Consider the following 22255-nt stretch of genomic DNA (forward strand, 5'->3'; position numbering starts at 1 on the left):
TCACTGCAAAACTGATGTCAGGTCTAGTGGCAGTAAGATAGATGAGGCTGCCCACTAGTTGCCTGAACAGAGATTCATCCACAACTGGTGAAGATGACTGAGCTGAAAGTTTAAGCCCGGGTTCCATAGGAGTCAAGGCAGGTTTGCAATCCTGCATTCTGAACCTGTCCACAAGACTTCTAGCATACTTGGACTGAGAGAGAAAGATACTGTTCTCAGTCTGCCAGACTTCAACTCCTAAGCAGTAATGTAGAAGTCCCAAATCTATCATATCAAAGGTACGACACAAATCCTGCTAAACTGCCAGTAATGATTAAGTCATCCACATAGACAACCACAAACAGAATATCATTACTAGTATGCTTGATATACAGGTTTGCATCAGATGGACTCCGCTGAAAATCATGATCTGTCAGGTACTTATCAATTTTCATGTACCAAGCCTGAGGAGCTTGTTTCAGACCATAGAGTGCTTTGACTAGTCTACAGACCTTATGTTCTTGACCAGCAACCTTGAATCCTGGGGGTTGCGTCATGTAGACTTCTTCCTGTAAGTCACCATTCAAAAAAGCACTCTTGACGTCCATCTGATGGACTTTCCAACTGAACTGGGCTGCCAAAGCAAGAACGAGCCGTATGGTACTCATTTTGGCTGTAGGAGCAAAAGTCTCCTCGTAGTCAATGCCTTCTTTCTGTGAGAACCCACGAGCAACAAGACGAGCCTTATACTTGTCTAAGGTTCCATCAGCTTTGTACTTGACTTTGTACACCCATTTGCAGCTAATGGGCTTCTTCCCTGAAGGAAGATCAAAAAGGGCCCAAGTGTGATTCTTCTGAAGACTCTGGAACTCAGCTTCCATAGCCTGTTCCCACTCAGGTATACCTTTAGCCTCTGAGTATGTCTGAGGCTCAAAAACAGTGTGTATGTTAGCCATGAGAGCAAAATTGACTGTATGCTGCTGTTTGCTCTTATTACGGGAGGTTCTACCCTCAATGAGCTCAGTATCCCTGAGATCACCAATGGTCTTGGCCCACCATTTAGGCCGAAGAGTAGAAGTGCGAACATCTGGAGGAGCTGGAAGAGGCTCAGGATTAGGAGCAGGAGGAGGATTGTTCTCTGGAGGGAACTCAGGTAGTGCATCATCGAAAATAGATTCTGCATCATCCCTCCCATCAGGCGAACCTAATGGAATAAGAACACTGTGAGGCTGATCCTCAGAGCTCTGCTCAGAAGAAGAGGACTGAAAGAATCCTCTGTCTTCATCAAATACAACATCACGACTGAAGATAAGACGTTTAGTGTCTATATCTACCAGTCTGTAGGCCTTATGGTGATCACTGTATCCTGTCATCATGAGTTTCTGACTTTTGGAATCCAACTTGGAGCGCTTAGCATCTGGAATCCAAACATAGGCAACAGAGCCAAAAACCTTCAGGTGGCTGATCTTAGGCTTCCGACCAGACCAAACCTCTTCTGGAGTCTTCCCCTTAACAGCCTAAGTAGGGGAACGGTTAAGAAGGTAGACAGCAGTAAACACTGCTTCAGCCCAATACTTATTCGGAACACTCCTATGTTGTAACATAGAGCGAGCCATTTCAACAATCGTACGATTGCGACGCTCGACAACACTGTTTTGCTGAGGAGTGTAGGGTGTAGTCAATTGGCGTTTGATGCCATGGGTATCACAGAAGTTGGAGAATGCAAAAGAACAAAATTCCCCCCCGTTATCTGTCCTAAGAGTAATGATACTATGTCCAGACTCTTTTTCAACAAAGGACTTAAACTTCTGAAAGATACTAAATACATCTGATTTATGTTTAAGAAAGTACACCCACATCTTTCTACTAAAATCGTCTACAATAAGTAAAAAATATTTGCAACCAGTAACAGAAGATGTATTCATAGGACCACAAATATCAGCATGAAGTAATTGAAGTACCTTAGATGCGCGCCAAGACTTTCCATGTGTGAATGAAGTCCGATGCTATTTGCCAGCTTGACAGGCGCCACATACTCCAAGATGCTGAGTCTGAATATCAGGTAACCCTGAAACAAGTCCCTCCCGAGATAGCTGAGAGAGATACTGAATGTTGAGATGTCCATATCTCTGATGCCACAAAGTGCTGAGAGGAGACACACGAGCTACCAGAGCCACTTCAAGAGAATCACCAGTGTCAAGAAGCCTATATAGGCCATGATCCTCTAGACTAACAACAACAATAAGATGAGTCTCCCAATCAATGATGGAACACTTGTGAGCACTGAACATCACATCTAGCTAAGGAGAATTCCTCATAATCTGGCTAACAGAGAGCAGATTAAGTTCCATTCCAAGAACGTAGTACACATTCAGAAAAAGAAGAGTCCTGCCACCAGACTGTATCTGAACAGTGCCTCTGCCAACAACTGTATACTCCTCATCTCCGCCAAATACAACGGAATCACTGAAAGGTGAGAAGTCTGTAAACCAGTCACGCCGATGAGAAAAGTGACGTGATGCACCAGAGTCGATGTACCAAGCAGAATACCTGGCATGATCTGAAGACCTCTTAGCCATAAAGGCATAAAAGGCAGACTCTTTCTGCTCGGAACGTTCAGCAACATGCGCCTTCTGATGTGACCCTCCCTGCTTCTTTTGTTCAGAAGCGAGCCTTTGACGGCAATCTTTCTTCATATGGCCGTACTTGTGACAGTAATTGCACTGCACATTCTTCTTAGCTCCATCCTGTGTCTGAGAAGAGCCTTTCTGCTGAGAAGACTGAGAGGACTGAAATTTGCCTTTATCCTTGTGAAAGGATTGGGCTGTGAAGGCATTTTCCGAGGAGGCTGATGTAGTACCACTACCAAACTGTTGTTTCCAGTGATCCTGCTGTAGAAGTTTGGTGCACAATTTTGAAAACTTCAGATCAACATTAGTGGAAGTAATATTGAGGGTCTCAATGAAGTGTTCATACGATTTCGGAAGACTTTTCAGAGTGATTACTACCATGTCTTCTTCCTCCATAGTCCGACCAATAGCTTCGAGCTGATCTCGAATGTCCTTAATCCTCGTGAGATGTTCCTGTAAGGACATACGTTCGTCCATCATAATGGGGAACAGCTGATTCTTTAGAAAGAATGCTCGGCTCTTGTCGGATGTCTCATGCAATTCCTTCAGATGCTTCCAGATGTCGGAAGTTGTCTTGCCGGAAGGAATCTGCGGTAACTGATCATCAATCACTAAGAGTTTGAGAAGCATAACTGCCTCCCGATTGCGTTCATCAAACTTATCTTGATCTGCACCAGGTGTACCAGGACTGAGCTCTTTTCCCAAAACAAGCTGGTCAAGACGCCTATATTCAAAAATGGTCAACATACACTGTTTCCAAATGTTGTAATTGTGTCCATTAAAGCGTTGACTGCCTTCTAACATCAGATTGATGAGAGAAGCCATTTGCACGTTTCCCAAAAAAAATTCGGCTGACACAGAAAAATCCAAAGACAACCCACAAATTCGTGCGAAAAACCCAAAAGGAATCTGCTGTCAAAATCTGGATCCGCGGGCTTGAAAATCGAGGGCACAAAAATCGAGGCACCCAAAAAAAACGAACTACTACCCAAATTAGGGTTCGAAAAACCCACCACGAATCTGCAAGAATAATTTATTTTCGATGGAGACTGAAAGGTAAACACCTTAATCGAAAATATCAGAAGGTCGTGGGAGCCATGGATTTCACAAAACAAAAAAGTTGCAGGTTACGACGCACCAGAGGTTGCAGGTCGCGACGCACCAGAGGTTGCAGGTTGCAACGCCGGAGATCGCAGACGGAACACCGGAGATGACAGACGGAGGTCGCGACGCCGGAGATGACAGACGGAACACCGATCACGACGACCCTGTAGGTCGCGAAGGAAAAACGCGACGACCCTACAGGTCACGCGAACACAGGTCGCGAAAGAAAAAAAAAAAACGCGACAACCTTGCAGGTCGGTCACAGGAGCTAGGCAACAGAAAAAAAACCTTGAAGGATTTTTAAACACCAGAAAAAAATTTCGAAAATTTCCACTAATTGGAAATTAGAATTAAAAAAATTTCGAAAAAAATTCTCCTATAGCTCTGATACCATAAAACAAATGCAGAAGCATATGGATTTCAAAGAATTGATGTATTAACAGAATGAGCAAGACGCTCATAAATAATGCAAGGATATTTACAAGAATAGCAAGTTTCTAATAAGAAACTACTGAGAAGATCGAAGACGATCTAACTATAATAGAATATACACTATTGGGCATTAATACTAAAATAACATTATTTTAATATTCTATTAAATACGTGCTTTATCAGCTGTATGCATGATAATTTACTGTCAAATTGAATGTTGTAGATTATTCATTTAGTGTTATGCATTATTATCAAATAAAATCAAGAAATTTGAACCTACAAACCATTGGAATTGGAATCCATACAAACCTACAATAAACTTATCTTGCTCTTATAGTCTAAAAACTATTTGACAAAATTACTCAAAGGATAAAGTGCAAAATATTGGATAGCAAACAGGGCTGCATACTACATCTCTGCTACTTAACCACATCCCAGGTGCTCTTTCATTGACTTGACTCTCTACGATGACTAACATAAATCGATTTCTCAATTGACTGGACTCTCTTAGATTCCTCTTTTTTATGGTTCTGTCATTTAAAAAACTCTTTAACATGTTGAGGTGCATTCTTAATGCATCCTTGCTGCTTGTGCCACTTGACTGATTGGTATCTCTTCTTTTGGTGCCTTTTTCAACCACTTGTGTCACTCAACACTCAGAAAAGACACACTGGCATGCTTCTGTGTTACTTATGTCTCTTAATTCTGACATGACTAGATGAGGTAGGTCCTACACTCACTTATGAAACTTGAAATTGTCAGAAAACTATCCTCGGTGCTCATTTTGTTCATCCTCACCACTTAACAACTAAGATGACCTCAGGTATGAGTTTTAGTCATCCTTGTCACTTGAAAGGCTTATAGGCATGCTTTTATGTCATTGCTGTCACTTGAACTCTCATCATTTACCCTCAGCCATGTTTGACACTCATCTTTGCTACTTAAAGAACTGTTATTTCTCTTTGGCATGGATTTTGGATACTCAAGCCACTTGAGGATGATCAGAATGTCTTAGGCACCTCTTTCACCTGCTTTGCCACTTAACATTGTCAATCAATCCATCAAGTGTGCTTTTGGAACACTGATGTCACTTAAGTGTCGGTATCTCACTTTTAGGCACTTATTTAGTGCCTTCTTGTCATTAGAACTCTATCTAGGCATGCCAACATTATCTCTTCACTTTCACAAACATTTTGCCTAGCTTCCTTCCTCTTGAACTGTCTTTCATTGTTTCTTGTTCTTATAAATGACCTCACCAATGGACAAGTCACAAGACAACTATATGACAACCATAATTTAGACAAGGAGAATCCTCAAAGAGACAACATTAACACTTAGTTCTAATATACAACCATTTTAACAAGCAAAGACAACAAAACACAAGAAAATGAGCTCCCAAAGATGTGTTTTGTAGGCGTGCAACATCCCTAACAGATATTATTTTGCCATGTCTCTAGAAAGCAATCTATGTGAATTCCATAGTTTTATTGACCAAAGCCCTCCCTTCTAGTTGTACCTTAATGGCTCAACAACTGACAACAAATTCCACAAAATTACATCAAAAGATTGATGGAGTTGTGTTTGGAATGGACCATCTGTCAGTTTTGTTTTTTGTCATTTAAGGTATGTTTAAGGTTGAAAAGCCACTGTTTAGTTATGATGTTCCTTTGCTGTTTAGGTGCTACAGCGAAAAATCGCCTTGGATGACTTTCCCTAAATTCCTTCTTCTCCCTTTCTGTGTCTTTAGTGAAATTCTTTATCACTTCATCAGCATCATTGGAAGCTGTGATTTGTGCAGCTGACAGATCTCTGAGATGGAAAGGTGTTGATTGATATTGGCTAGCTAACAAAATCATTAAGTTGGAACAACTTTTGCCAAGTAGGACAATATATATGTGCTTTTTGGTATTGTTCTAACATGGAATTATTTATCTCAGGCTGGGAAACTGCAGCTCTTTCAAGCTACACTCCAGAACCTCCCTGTTTATGCCCTCAATTTATTTGGTATCCCGGCTAAATTTGTTGAAGCATTGGAAAGAATCCAGAAGAGATTTTTATGGTCAAGAGTTGAAGAAAAAAAGAGGATATCCTTGGTTGCTTGGGACAAAGTTTGTAGACCAAAGAACAAAGGAGGGTTGGGGATTAAAGCTCTAAAAACCTTTAACAAAGCTCTTCTAGCAAAACAATTATGGAGAGCTTATGATACCAAGAAAGATTGGAATCAAATATGGTTTGATAAATATATTCAGAATCAGCCTATCCAAGGGGTCCTTAACTCTGAAGACATTCCTATTGGACCCTTCATTTGGAATAGTATTATCAAATCCATAAAAGTGGCCAAAGCTGGAGCTGAATGGGTCCTTGGAAAAGGTGACAAAATAAGGTTTTGGGAGGACCCTTGGATGAAGAATGAAGCTCTTTATGATCAAGACAATAGCCAAGTTATTGAGGAATGTAAAAGGAGGTTTGGGCTTATGGTGTGTGACTACTGGAAGGAGGACAAATGGGTGAGGCTTGATGTTATACATTCTGGATTTTCCTTACTCCAGAAGGAGCTGCTGTCCTTTTCCCTTAACAAAGACTATGATGATGTTTTTCTCTGGAAAAGTAATCCTAGAGGTGAATTTACAGTTGCTTCAGCCTACAAAAACACTTTTTCTCAGACCAGTAATCCCATTTAGAGTAAAGTTTGGAACAGCATTCTGATCCCTAAAGTCAATATTTTCTTTTGGATTGCTTCTCATAATAGTATCCTTACTCTTGACAATTTGGTCCGAAGAGGTTTCAAATTCCCTAATAGATGCGAGCTATGCCAGAAAGAGGAAGAATCAGTTGATCGTCTCTTTTTTCACTACTCCTTTACCTGAGAAATTTGGTGTAAAATGTGGGAGAAATGGAAAGTTAGTTGGGTTATGAACAAGAGTATCAAGGATATTATCTGGCAATGGAATTTCCCCACTAAATGCCAGCTTATCAAGAACCTTTGGTCCTTGACCCTCCCCATGATTTGCTGGGGCATTTGGAAAGAAAGAAATAACCGAATATTTAGGGAAGCTAAGTGTAACTCTCAGGTGGTTTTTGAAAAAATCTGCAGGGCCATAACAAAGAACATCAATATTCCTCACAAGAACAATAAGCAATGGTTTGTTACTGATATGAATGATATGGAAAAAGATATCCTCACTGAATGGAACCTAATACATAAAGTCTGCAGATCTGACAATAAGAATAGGAGAGATAATATTGTTTGGTGCTTTCCTGATCATAATTGGATAAAGGTGAATTTCGATGGGGCGGCTAAGGGCAACCCTGGGAAGTCTGGTGGTGGAGTTATCAGAAATGCTCAAGGAGTCTGCATTGCAGCTTTTGCTTCTCCTTTTGGGGTCCAAAATAATCATGTGGCTAAAGCTCTGGCCATGCTAAAAAACCTCCAGCTTGCTCAGGGATTCAAATTCAAAAAAATCTAGCTCGAAGGGGACTCTTTAAACATCATCCAAGCCCTCAAAGGTACAAGCTCTGTTTCTTGGAATATTACTAACTTAGTTAAAAGTGCTAAATATTTGTTAAATAACTATGTTAGTATTAGCATAACTCATACTCTAAGAGAACGCAATAAGGTAGCGGATCTCTTAGCTAATGAAGGGGTCAATTTAGAGAATGATGTTAAATATATTGGAGAAACTCATTGTAAAAGGGAGGTTAAAGAGCAATTATATTTTGATCGTATCAATGGGTCAAGTTAAACTCATGATTATATTTTGGGGAATGAATTCCAAAGACAGATTTTGGGGGCGGATTAACTGTCAGTTAATGAGTGTTTTTTGGCATCATTTCCATGATTATATGCATGAGAAAGATTATAATAATAATTGTTGGGTTTGTGCAGCCATAAACATAAGTTTCAAAACAACAAAAGAGTCTCTACATTGTAAATCCAGAAATTACAAGCATTTGGGGTTTCATCTGCGGACTGTGAATTATAGCTGTGGGTATCTCTACTTGGAGCTCAAAATGGGGGGTAACTTAAACAGGAACGAGCCCCTAGGATGCGAAAACTGGAAGAGTGAATGAAAGGTTTGGAGAAGGCTTCACAAATACGGCTTTACTGACTATATGGAAAAGCTTCACGGAAGCAGAAATTTTGTGTCACATGGTTTTGCCAGAGGTTGGAGTAACAACAGAGTCACCTTGTTCGGGGAGATATGGCAAATTGATGAGAACCTGGTTGCAGAGGTCACGGATCTTCAAAAGGAGGGTACTAAATTCTATAGAGACCGGAAGTATGCAGTTGAAGCGTTCAAAAATTTCCCAAAATCGGAGGATGAGAAGGGCAAGCTTGTGAAGAAAGACAACACCTCCTACTACAATCCCCAATAAGTAAAGCCCTTTTGGCAAAAAGTTTTAAGGGTTTTAATGGAGTATCTCACTATTGACAGTAGATTTACAAAAATATATAATTATCACTTTGCAATTTTGAACCACTTCCATCATGGGGCTAAAATATCCCTACCTTTTTATTTAGCATCCTCTCTGAATGAGAGTCTTGCTGACTACGCTAAAAAGCCTAACTCTTACCCTATAGCCCATCAGGGGCTTATATTGCTCATTTATGAACATCTGAAGGACAAGGCTAGGGCTACCAAAGATGACCCCCTGATCACTAATGCCCATATCTCTGAGAGTTGCAAAGATTCTGATTTGGATGAGGATCAGCCTAATGCCCCTGCCCACAAAAAAAGGAGAGCTGAAACAGAGCATGAGGAAACAGAGGTGCACTGTGATGGGGAAGAGGAAAAGGGTAAGGATATTGAAACTGAAATGGAGTATGAAAAGGATGAGAACATTGGTGAAGAGGATGAAGGGGATAACTCTGAAAACCCTCACTCTAACCCTATGGGCTCAGACAGTAAGAATGTTGATCTGAATTCTAAGGAAGATGACAATCCTAACTCTGGGGGCACTGAACAGGGTAGGGATTCTGCGAACACTATCTTGAATACCGCCCGTAACTGTACTCTGGAGTCCTTCAACTTCCAGAAATGGGTTGTTGACAACATAACTAGTATGCAAAGTAAATAGAGGGATCTGGAAAACAAGATTAATAAGCTAATTAAGGACACAAACTCTAGGAAAAAGAATGATGAGACGGAAATCAGTGAAGCTGAGGAGGAAATCAAGATGGAGGATTGGCTGGAAAAAGACCTGATCAAAGGGGATTTAAAACACCTGGAGGATGTTATCAAAATTCTGAAAGAACAAGCTGAGGAAGATAAAGACAACATCAACACCCGGGTTGCCCGCACCGAGAAGGCTCTGAAAAGCTTCATGAACCATAGTCTCCAGGTCCTTAAAGTTTCATCACAAAACATGAATGCTTTGGTGAGTCATTTGGAAAGGAAAAATTAGGATAAGAATCTGGTAATCATTGAAGATGTACCAACTTCCAGCTCCACCCACCAGATTCCCAGGCGTAGAACAAGGCAGAACACTACTGGGATGGAAACCAAAACGAAAGATAGCCAACTGAGACAAGAAAGCAACGACCTAAGGGAAGCGGCCAAGGCGATGATACTCTTGGTTCGGAATGCTGAGGAATCTATTAAAGTTTTCAATTAATTTGTAATGTTGGGTTTGGGGCCAACTTCTTGTTGGCTTCTTGTTGTCTTTTTCTTAGCTGCTGGTTTTTGTGCTGGTCTTTTGCAGTTGTTTTGTTTCGTCTCTTTCATGCTCATCTTTCGTAATGTAATCGGGTTTCGGGTCCCTTAAAACTTGTTTTTACTTAATCAAAAACATGGAATTATCAGATAGCCCAATGTCTTTTCATCCCTCTACATACTTCCCTCCTTAAACATGTTCATTCTTGAAATGTCATTGAGTTTAGGTGGAGTTGAATCTTCTTGGTGGGGTGAGGAGGTGATGTGAAGGCAAGGTAAGAGGTGGTAATGTGGTAAGAAATTAGAATACTTTATAGTGTGTAATGTCCCCATTTTCGTAAGCATTAGAGTTCGAGGGATTAGCCTATTATTTTGACCCTCGTAGGCTAGTATGGTGGATTAGAGGGTCCAGTTTGGGAGTTTTGGAGCTCTTCAAGTGGCCATTGTAAGTGTTTATCTCACCAGATCTTTCATTTGTTTTGAGGCATTGATATTCAGAGGTTCCTAGTTCCATTTTGAGGGACTTAATATTTATAGCAAGTCAGTGGATGTTAGAGAGGGACCCTTACTATTTTTAGTGAGGCAACCAGATTGATAGTGGGAGCAATGGGCTAGCCAGTGATGAAGTCAGAATCATTAAATAATGGTTATTATTGGAGTTATGACATTTAATTATTATTAAAGTGTTACTTTAATAATAATTAATTATTTTAAGGGAATATTATATTGACTTCATCTGACTTTATAATTAAAGGAGATTTAATATCATAACGTCAAATTATAAAGTGAGAGCATTTAATGACTTTATTATAAAAGGACATTTAATGATTATAAAGTCAAATTATAAAGTGCATATGAGGAATGTAAATGATATTCAAATTTATGTTCAAGTGTGAATTTATATATATTATTATTTCTTTACTAATATTTTATGTTTCTTATGTCATACATTCCTGAAGATTACATTAATTATTTCAATGCATCTTCAGCACTTCATTTGCATATACTTATAGTTCTATGCTTCACCGATCAAGGCATGCCTTGATTGGTCATGTCTTTTAGACATGCCCAATCAAGACATTTCTTGATCGGTGCATAGACACCGTTTCAATTAATATTACCACTTATCATATGTTAATGCCGATAACTATCGGTCACATCATTTCTCTTTATCGTGAGTTATACCGATAGCTATCGGTCACGTTATTTAACATGCCGATAACTAATAATAATCGGGGAATGTGAAGTAATATAGTTACCCGATAAATGATCGGGATAAGTTAATCATAGTCAACAGATAAATGATCGGTATTAACATGCATTTTAGAATGATAACTATTATAGTTATCATATGATAGCATTAATCGATGCTATCATATGATAGCTATGGTAGTTATAATTCTGGTATGATCACAGCATGAGTAATATTATCGATTATGCATATAAGATGGTTATAACAAGTTCATTTATTTAATCATGAGGTCTATACTTAAATTGTAGTTATATCGATAAGGTAGATGATTGAATGAGAGATAAATGAAGTCTCTCATTCAATCATTTATCTTACCGAAGCTACTAAGTTTCAACAAGGAATAATATAAAGTACCAATTTCAAGGGAGATATAAGTGATTATTAATATATATACTTTATATTATTTTGTTTTGCACCAAATGAAGGGATCGACCCTTTTGAAAGGTTATTATAAAGTTTTATTCAAACCCTAAAGTGGATTTCAAAAGGGAATTAAAGGCATTTGAGAGTTGAGAGGATATAAAAGGTTTCAAAAAGCAAATCAAACTCATTATTGATGATCATTTGTCTTTGCTTTTGGGTGTTGTGCATTGAGACCTAGGGTTTCGGGCAACTTCAACATTGGAGAACGAAATCTCTTTAGTGTATGCAATCTTGAGGCTGTGAAAGACCAGCTGAATCATTGCTTGACTGTGGGCTTCATACAAAGGTCCAGTTGGTGCTTCATTGGATAAGATTTACATTTCTTTCAGAATCTTCAAGGGGTTTTCAGAGAATATCTTTTGCAGATTTAAATACATTGAAAGAAGACATTGTTGAAGATCTTCATTATTGCTGCTTCGACTTTATATCAGAAGTTCATGCTAGACCAGGGGCGGCTGCATGAGAGGCACGATTTGGCTTCAAAGAGACTCCATTCTTTGCACAAGGATCTGCCACATCTTCATCAATCATAAGAACTTCTTTACATCAGGTTCTTTCATGTTTTCTAGTGTAGTTGGCATCATTTTTACAGTTGCATTAGTCGCGCCGCTGTAGATGCACATTTATATCAGTTTGGTAGTTGCATTGGATACATCATTGTAAGCCAAGAGTCTTGGCCTTTTGCTTGTCATTTCAGTTTGTAAGCAATCTCATTGCATCTAATATCATTGTAGTCACAAGGAATTTGAATGTCAAGAGTTGTCTCTCTCATACTTAGTTTGCATGCCAACTGTTTGTATTAATGTCTAGCTGTTGTAGGTGCATATTTACATTGTGTGGGTCATCTATATGCATTCAAAAAGACAAAAAGAACTGCATTTGCATTATGGTTCTTTGCCTAGACATCCTAGTAACCATTTGAAAGCATTTAAATCACATTTGACGTCATTTCAAGCAATCATTATCAGACTGAAACATAGAAACAGCAAGTAAAGAGGTTGTATGCAAAGTGTTTGACGATGATCCTTGAGCCTCTAATCAGCATTTTGAGGTCAGAATTGGCAAGGGATACTACATAGCATTTGGAATTGGACCAATTTTAGACATAATTTTGCACAATATTAGACAAACGTTTCCTTCCAACTCCATTAAACATAATAGAACAAATAATGTTTCCAAGACGTTTTGAAAATTTGAGCAATGCTTACACAGTACAGACACAGGTCAAGACCAAAAGTAAGAATGGCAAATGGTGTATTGAAATTTCTTACTATGGCTTTAAAGTTTAGAACACACAATTGTTTGCACTGTTATTAAAGTAGTAATCTGGATACTGATGCATGCCTTTAAGAAACTACATTCATAAAGATATATAATGTCATCTATGATGATAAAAAAGCAAAGCAAAGCTTGTGAATATAAATTAGATTACCATCACCGGCTGTTATTGGAGTGATTCCAGTCAGACAGTTTATTGTGGTTGTTTTGCCAGCTCCATTTGGTCCAAGGAGGCAAAACAGCTTGTCTTTCTCAAAATTTATCCATAGACCCTAGAATTTGGTAGATGAAAAAGTGGTGATAAAATCTAATCAGAATAGCCATAAATCTCTAAAGTATTTATTTAACGTTCAAAACAAGCCACAAGATGCACATCACCATTCTTACAATTCTCTCATGAATCCATAGTTTGTTCACTTTGTACCTTTACAGCATGATATGGAGCCACTTTTTTGCATTTGAAGCAACCACTCATATTTCGGATACCAGGGAATGTCTTAACTAGACCACGGACTTGGACAGCTACACTTGGATCTGATGTATTCTCAGTTGCTTGACGTTTGACTACTGATTCCTCTTCTGCAACGTCTTCATCATCAGGACTACTTTCAGATAATGGTGGGATGGACCCTGTACAGCTACAGAAACCACCACCTGAAAAGAATCAAATGTAAAGGCATGAGTTTTCCACAGTCCATGAAGGTGATTTCAAGCCTTTCAATTCAATTATGTCAGATATTTTGAATCGACACTCCAGATTCAACTGTGTAAGTTTTTTTGCATCAATACTCAGAACACTGAATTGATGATCCGAAATGTTGACGCAAAAAGCCTACAGAGTTGAATCCAAGAGCTCGAAACCATCAGAATCAAATATAGTTTAGTAAACTAAACAGGGCATTGCTGGCATTTGCTGATGCTCTGTGGATTCAAGGATATACGGTACCAAAAGCAATTGAAACTCATAATTACCTTCTACTCGATTGCTTCCTTTTCCAGTCCAGTATGATGGATTTATGAAGTAAAACCAAGATTTCCGCACACCATTAACATCTGGGAGCACATTGTCAAAGTAAATGGCTAAGATGAACCACACAAAGAATGTTGCTGTGAGCCATTTAAAAATGTCATCCTGGAAATAAGATAAGGACCATTAGATTAAGCTATTGGAGAGATCTCTCAGGTACCAGAAAGTTTTTGAATTGCAAGAATTGAACAGGTACCTCAGGTACAACTTTTCCATGCATACATTGAAGAATTGCAAATACATGATACACAAATTAAGTTTCATTTTTGCCAGAAGATGAAATGGAAAATAGGGATAATAAAAATGATATAAAACAAGACAAACCACTGTGATAACACATTCATCATCTATAGAAGGGCACTTTGATCTACTGGACCAACTGATTCCTTCATCTTGTTTTGTGGATGTTGCATCTCCCAGCAACGCAAGGCCTTTGGAAAATAGATTTGGAGGGAATATGGACCAGATAGTGCGGAGGTTCTTAGAATAGGTGTTTGAATATGGAAACCCAAAAGTTGTTACAAGCTGCAAAAAGCAAAAACAAGAAGACGTGTTCACAGGTATTTATATAATGTAAAAATTATAAGTTGTGCAAGATATTGACTTCATCAAGATTCTTCCAAGGAAGAAAAGCAGGATTATGATGTAAACACAAATGCTGTCAGAACCAGACCTGAGTTATGAACCCAATTATGTAGACAGAGAATCCAACAGAGGTTGCAGATGAGGATTTGCTTATAAAGGTAGATAACATGAAGGCAAATCCAATCTGTTGCATTATATTTGCCAAGTGAATTATCAATTATTATTGCACATTTGTGTATATTTACTCTAACTTGTATCGCTTGTGTAAATTGAATATTCATCTAGAAAATCAAAACCTTTATTGTACAGGCTGTAAACAAAAAGGATATACTCACCATATTGAATTGAAACAGAAAGAACATGAGGAACAAGATTTCAAAGCTATTATTAAGGAAAAAGTAGAACTGGAAAATCATGCCAAAGATGATCAACAGAATCGCAGACAGAAGTGTAAGTAAACCCTCCCATGTCAGCCACGTCAACCAATATACTGAATCATAGAGTCCCATTATAGACATTGCCTGCAGGGTTGGCAGGGAGGATTAGACAACAATCTCAGTAATAGCTAAATGGACATATCCTATACAGAAGTATTTTTATTACAAGTACACATTTCCTTAAAAGTAAAGTTTACTCAGCAAAACTGCAACGTATGTATCAACAAGAATAAGAATTAATGAGATCAATTCTAATTACACTGGAATAAGATTAATGTAATTCACACCTGACGAAGTTTCAGCTCCTTTTCAGCAAGAATAGAACCCAATTGGATGACAAACCCAAACAATGCAGCTGCAAGGAAAAACGTAGGCCCAATGGATCCAACAGTAGAGAAAGATTCAGTGGCTGGATGTGCAAATTCCTTAAGTCCCACAGTCCAGCTGAAACTTGATTCTGCATCCAATTATGAATGTTGGATAATACGCCATAACAAGTATATGCAGATAATCATTAACAAAAACCATCTTTTTATGCAATGTAAAATGAATGTTGACAAATTGTCTCTACAGGACAAACTTTGGTCAACATGTTCTCATAATGGCTTATTTCAGCTCATCAACAGCATACTTTTGTATGAAAATATCATGTAATGAGATTTTTAAGCCTTCAACACTCCATAATAAAATGAGGCTTCCAGAAACTATCTATCAAAATATTAGGCAATTATCTATCAGCAATATAAAACATAATTGAAATTTTGAATCTTAATATCCTGGGTAGATCAGAAAACTGAAAGCATATGGGAATGTAATTCTATGCAGAATTTAATTAATTATTTTAAGTGACTAAGATTGAGATATGTAATATTAAAAAAAAGTCACTTTTGGTTTTGGGAGATATAAGGTTAAATATTTTATGAAGTGATTTTAATTAATTATTTTCTGGAAATTTCCTAGGGCGGGTTATTAAAGGAGTTTGGGGATCTCATTTGCAGATAGTGAAGATTTCATAAGCTTGTTGTTTCTCTACGGAGATTTAGCATTTGTGCCTGAGAGCTAAACTTTGTTGATGGAACGAAAAACCCCAAAGGTCTGGAGCTGAGGACGGAAACCCTCATGCTTCACAGAGTGGTTCCACATAGGGATCGACAGGGTATTGATTTCGATTGAGCGGGGACGAAAACACTCATTCTAGGTGAAGATATAGAGGTGAACTCATCCAGGGTTTGCATATGTGCTTCAAGAAGATTGTTGAGTTCGATTAATCAGGTTTGCAGACTTGATTTTTTGAAGTTTTGAGCTAAATGCCTATGTGCTTCATTGAAGAATTTTATTATTTTAATATTATTCTTGTTGGGTATATTTTCTTTTTGGGCAAGTCGATTTTCCTTATATTCTGCACATGAGGATTTAATATTGAAGCTCGGTGCATGTGTATTAAGCCTTCTTTGGAGATATTCAATTTAATGATTTAAAAGGGGTAAATAAATTAATTGACTTGCTAGGTGCTGAAAGCACAAGGAATCGTGGGAAAATTCAACCATATTCAAGTTAATTTACTAGATGTATTTCCTTTGGTCGGTTTTCAGGAAAAGACAAAGTGGAGATTTTTTAGACAGGAAATTGCAGCACTAAAAAATGGTTTATATTTAATATATAAATCAATTACTCTTATTTTCCTGTACTTATGGGTTCTCCTTGCTAGCTTATATGAAGGGATGCGAGAAAAAGACAAAACAGAGGGAATCACAGCCTTTAGAAAGAAGACAAAAGGAGAATTAAAGGGAGATCAAAGCTTTCTAGAGACCCTTGATTATTTGAATTCTTTGCCAAGCCAAATCATGGGTATTTCTAAGCAATATCTTCAGCATGGGAGTTCTATTATTTGGTTGCTTTGTTTGACATTTAAACATCCAACCACCACCTCATCACAAGAAAAGAATTCATATTTAAAATCTGTGCGGCCCTCTTCCACCAAGAACTTGGGAAAGATTGCTGAAAAGTTATTTTGTGGTTTTTATGCTAATCGCTCCTCTTTGCATTGCTAGAAAAGTTAAAAGGTTGGGATCCCTCCTTGGGTATCATACAGGTCAGCAAATAATGATGGAAATATTTGAGTTTTTTATGAGTTGAGCACTATCTTCACCAAGCCAAGGCATGGGACCCTCCATTAGGAGTAGGACATAATCTTGGGCTTTACACAAGAAAATTGCAGATTATTGTTTGTGTTTTGAGCAATCAGCATTACCAAGGGATCGACATAGGTCAAGACGAGTCAACAGTAGGTTGAAGATTGAAGATTTTGGTTTGGGAAAAATTGCTTGTGTTTTCTACCTAGTCTCCACTACTTGAGGGATACTAATCAGACAACAGTTGTAACAAATCATGGTCAGGGCTCTTTATTTTTGTTTAAAAGTTTGTATTTGAATATCTTGTTAGACACAATGCACCACTGAGAGGGGGGTGAATCAGTGGTTCTCAAACTTTTCCATTTCCTATCCTATGTGTGCATACCGGTTATTAGATCTAACTCAGAACAGACTTACCGGCTAGTGAGGAGATTAAACACAAAAGCCAACGCACAAAGAGACATCACATAACACCAGGATATACGAGGAAAACCCAAGATGGGAAAAACCTCGGTGAGCAATGCTGCTAGAGACTACTGCTCCAATCCAGCCTCACAATGAAACTCTGTTACAATGTTTAGGGCACCAACCCAAGGAGCTACAACCCCTGCCTTGTTTATGGGCTACAACCCAAAGGAACTACAATCTCTGATTTAGGGCACCAACCCAAGGAGCTACAACCCCTACCTGATTTATGGGCTACAACCCAAAGGAGTTACAACCCCTGCACCGAGCTACAACTCAGTGATCTTAATGAAAACATCAAATACACAAGTAGTAATCTAGTTACAAGTGAATCTTGTAACAACTCAAATCAAACTTCCCTGTCAGTAAGGTATCTCCTCAACCTTACCAGTTCTCTGCTCGCTTTGACTGAATCTCTCTTCTGACTGCTACTGCTTACCGATTCACCTTCCACTCTGTTGGTTCTCACTTCGTTCAGCTGCTTTGCTACACTCCACCGGTACTACACTCAGTCGGTTCTATGCCTGCCTTCTTTGCAATGCTTTTCTTCTTCTCTGCCAGTATGAACACTACCGAATCTGCACTTCTACCGGCTGAACTCTTCAACCTGGTCCTCCCTCACTCTCACTCACTTCTCAGATGCTCTTTAAGCACTTGGCTGATTTGCTTTTACATGCGGAAGTATCACGCTTCGCAGTAGCACAATATTCTTCTATCCAGCAACAACAAACAATCTCTTTGGCCTTCATACTTATAGCCAGGTTTTCCCGCCAAAGCCCATTTCAAAATCCAGGCGGTTAGGGTTTCCTCACCATCCTCGAGGAAAACCAAATCCAATCAGATCTTGCTCGATCTGATCTTCCTGACATCCATCTGCACAAGTCCTCCATCAACGCGCCTTCTAGAACACGCCTTCTTCTTCACCAACCTACAAACAATCTGTCTGCATACTTCTTGGTCAATCACCATTAATGGCATGATGGGTTGCTTCACCTACTTCGATCTGCTCGATCAGTCTATCCTCGATCCTTTCTTGTCCATTTTAACCTCGATCCGCGCACCTCTGCAACTCCACCTCGAACTTAGCAGTCACATTTATGTCGGACCAACCTCAACTACTTCATTGTCACACTACGCCGACCTGTGCAAGATCGCCACTTCACCTCCTCGTGGCATTACTGTCGGTATCCACCTTGGCATACAGTTCTGTCGGTTCAGCTTAGTCACCGACAACTCTCATAACCAGTCACACACATACTGACCCTACTAGCACAAATCACTTTGCCAGTTAACCTTCCTGCCATCTCCTTTTCTATCCTGTCGGTGTAACCCTTATGTCGGTACTTCACCTCTCTATCGGTTACCTTACCATGTCTGCACTTGCTGAACTACCAGTGGAACCCCTTGACCAGTCACCAAACATGTCTATCCATAGCATGCTCATTCCCACAAGGTGGGAAGACATCTGCATCTGCACCTTGTCCATATTACCGATGGACTTACATACTGGTAACCACTCTTGATGACACTCTGTCATCAACCTTCACCAGACACCATCTTTAGTCCAGCCATTCCTGTGACTACATCTGATTAGCCTTGCCCTCTCCCTGATCAGTTCGGACTACTTCACAACCGGTTTGTCAAGATGACAAACACATCACACTCCTTTTGTACCGGCATCTCAACATGCCTTCTCTATCGGTCCAGTGCATAACCCTGATCTCATGCACCTAAGGCATTCCTTCAAATCACCGGTAGATTTGGTGTGAAGCTTCAAACACCTGCCTTTGCCTCATCTACCTTATCTCAAGGGACTATGATGCACACAATGCATAATATGAGATAAGATCCACTTATCGGTGGAGTGACACCATCTTCTTTCTACAATGTACTCATGTGACTTCCCTGTTTGTGCAACATCTCTTCAAACAGGCACATGTGATCCGGTGTGGGCACATTCACTATCACTCATTGCTTCTCATGATGACTGCATTCTTCATCCGGTGGGAGTCCTGTTGTTCTGCAACTTCTCAGCATACCGGTCCAGCTTCTATTCTGGTTGACATCAACCTCTAATGCTAACAACCTCTTGTTCACTAGTTGACATCAATGTTAGTGATACCGGTAACATCCTATACCGGTTGACATCAATGACAACACAATGCCAACATATCTCAGAGACTTGGAATTTCCAGAGTATTTTTCTCTTTAGCGGAAAAACATATAGCGGTGAAAATAACTTCTTGATGAATATTTATCATTCATTGAAAACTTATCTACTGAAGTAATTTCTGTATTTATTATTTTCTATCAGTAGTTTAATAATTGAGAATTAAAGGTCCAAGGGGTTGAGCTTAACTGGTTAAAATACCGGGTTCTCATTGTGGAGACCCAAGTTCAATTCCCAATAGGGACATCTTAAGTGGAATTCTAAACTGTGACTCTTGGCCTTCCATAGGATGGGGAAGGTCTTGGGGTCAATCTAATCAAACATAATAATAATAATAATAATAATAATTCAAAGATATGTAATGGGTATGGGGCCCCCTACTGTGTCCCCACTGGTTCATAGCTCCAGTCAAAAGCTATTCAGGCTTCAGCCAATTACCTATCAAAAAAAAAAAAAAATTGAGAATTAAAGAACTCTCTGTGATTTTAATTTGCAAAATATTGTGTATAAATGATGCTATGGCAATATGTTAAAAGTGGAAATGAATTTTTGAAATTTGTTCACAATATCATTCCAAAAAGTGAACAAAAAATTCAGAAATGCAAACTGTTAGACGAAGTGCCAGTATAGTCAGATGTAGAAAGAATTGCAAAAAACTCTGGTTAGTAAACAGGGGTAGGACATTACAAACATCAACCTCATATAGGTGCAGCTCCATCCCTATTTCCAACACCAACAAACTCCATTAGTATGGCCTGTATACTCCTAAAAGGTGGGTGGCTAGGATACACAAATGGAAATAAAATGCCAGCTATCTCCACTTCCTTGATCTCAATTAAATTGATTATTATTTGTTATGCAAATGTATTCGATAAAATCTTATCTTCGACACAATCCTGAAATTAAATTTTTTTCAGAAACTTTGATCATTCATACACTTGTGAATCTTGCATGAATCCACCATTAAATTGGCTAGGAGGGTTTCCATCCTCAAAACCAATCTTGTTGTAGGGCTTTCATCCTAGAATAAGATAACTATTGCTCACCCTCCAAACTAGGGTTTAACAAAATGTGAATGCCAAGAACGAGCTTTCTCTTCTCTATCGTCCTTTTTATACACTTTTTGGAAATAAATAAGTATTACTTCCCATAGCTTTTTATTTTCCCTCCAAAACTGACTTTATAATTTAAATTTAAATTTTGGGCACCATAAAAGTCACTTTTAAATTTAAATTGTCCGCTTAATAAAAATAATTATTTAAATGTAAGTCATTTGAAAAATCATATTTTAATTATTCCCTTTTCACATCCCAAATAGCCTACGCAAATTAAAATAGGTTAAGAGTATTTGCTAACTGCTTAAACCTCTAGAGGGGACATTATAGTCCTTCCTCCACGAAATTTCTTTCCCTCAAGCAATTCTAGATTTGGATGCTAGAATATCTATTTGTAATACGCAAACCTGTTCTACATTTTTTTTTTTTTTTTTTGTGCATTTGCAATGGTTGATAGAAGAAAGAAGAGTGCAGATAATAGATGAAATAATAATTGATTATTCAATAATTACAAAACAAGACAAAAGTTTCTCAAATAGAGATTACAAGAGGATCTTTCGATAATTGAAACGATTGAGAATAAAAACATGAAAGACATAAAAGGAAGTCTCTAAATACTAACTAAATGACTAAGATGACCATTATATCAATATTACAATATTATTTTAATTACTTCCCTTAATGGTCATCCATTTAACTACCAAATAGAAGACTTGACATAATCTGCAGGTCATTTGGCCACAAATGCATAGAAGGCTGCCCCCTTCTCCTCAGAATGCTTTGCAACATGAGCCTGCTACTGAAGCTCTCCCTAATTGGACTTTGAATCAACCAACCGCTTTTCGCAAAACTTCTTATTAGGACCAAGAAACGAAAAAACTTCCCTCCAACAGGATGTTGCGTAGCGAAAGCCATCCCTCCCTTTATCTAGAGACATCAAGATCAACTTCTCAAAAAAAAATCAAATTTTGTTGACAAAATAATCGGCCAAAAATTGAAACCACAATTTTGTGGAAAAATTGGCAAACCCTCAATGTGATGCCGACCCTCCCTCATGATTTTTTTTGGAAAAAAAATTAGAAAAGCCCACCATGATTTTTTCTGGAAAAAATCAGAAAACCCGTGATTTTATAAAAAAGCCAAGTCTAAAACCCTTGGTCTAAGAGAACCATGAAAAATCATGTCAAAAAACTTCTAGAAATAAATTCCAGATAATGAAACCACGAATTTTATGTAAAATTCGTCAAAACAATCTTTCCCCGCTCTAAAACCATGAAATGATAATTGATTATTTGATGATTGCAAAAGGAGACAAAACCTCCTTAAATAGACATTATAAGAGGATCTATCCATAATGGAAATAATCGAGAATAGAAACACGAAAGACAAAAAGGAAACTTCCTAAAACTAACTAAAGACAAAAAACATAAAAGGAAGTTTCTAAATACAAACTAAATGACTAAGATGACCATTATATCAATATCACAATATTATTTTAATAAGAAACACTTGCAGTAATTAAATAACTCATAAATTGGCAATATTGAGGAAACCTACAAGGCTACAATAACTCAAATTGAATTTCAGAACTATAGATACAATATATTTCAAAAATATGAACGTTCCGGTTTA

General features: G+C 38.3%; 1 protein-coding gene across 1 annotated transcript in view; it reads right to left on the reverse strand.

Annotated features, from left to right (window-relative positions):
• The window catches only part of LOC131075821 (ABC transporter A family member 11), a 153899-nt gene that overhangs the window by 62448 nt on the left and 69196 nt on the right, over positions 1 to 22255 (reverse strand). The window contains exons 3-9 of the mRNA XM_058012721.2: positions 15089 to 15258; positions 14700 to 14885; positions 14453 to 14548; positions 14104 to 14304; positions 13725 to 13884; positions 13177 to 13406; positions 12907 to 13024 (exon numbers count right to left, since the gene is read on the reverse strand). Of these exons, the coding sequence (XP_057868704.2) occupies positions 12907 to 13024; positions 13177 to 13406; positions 13725 to 13884; positions 14104 to 14304; positions 14453 to 14548; positions 14700 to 14885; positions 15089 to 15258 (1161 nt within the window). The remainder of the gene's footprint in view (positions 1 to 12906; positions 13025 to 13176; positions 13407 to 13724; positions 13885 to 14103; positions 14305 to 14452; positions 14549 to 14699; positions 14886 to 15088; positions 15259 to 22255) is intronic.

Source organism: Cryptomeria japonica, chromosome 3 (genome assembly GCF_030272615.1).
Source record: "Cryptomeria japonica chromosome 3, Sugi_1.0, whole genome shotgun sequence".
Lineage (NCBI taxonomy): Eukaryota > Viridiplantae > Streptophyta > Pinopsida > Cupressales > Cupressaceae > Cryptomeria > Cryptomeria japonica.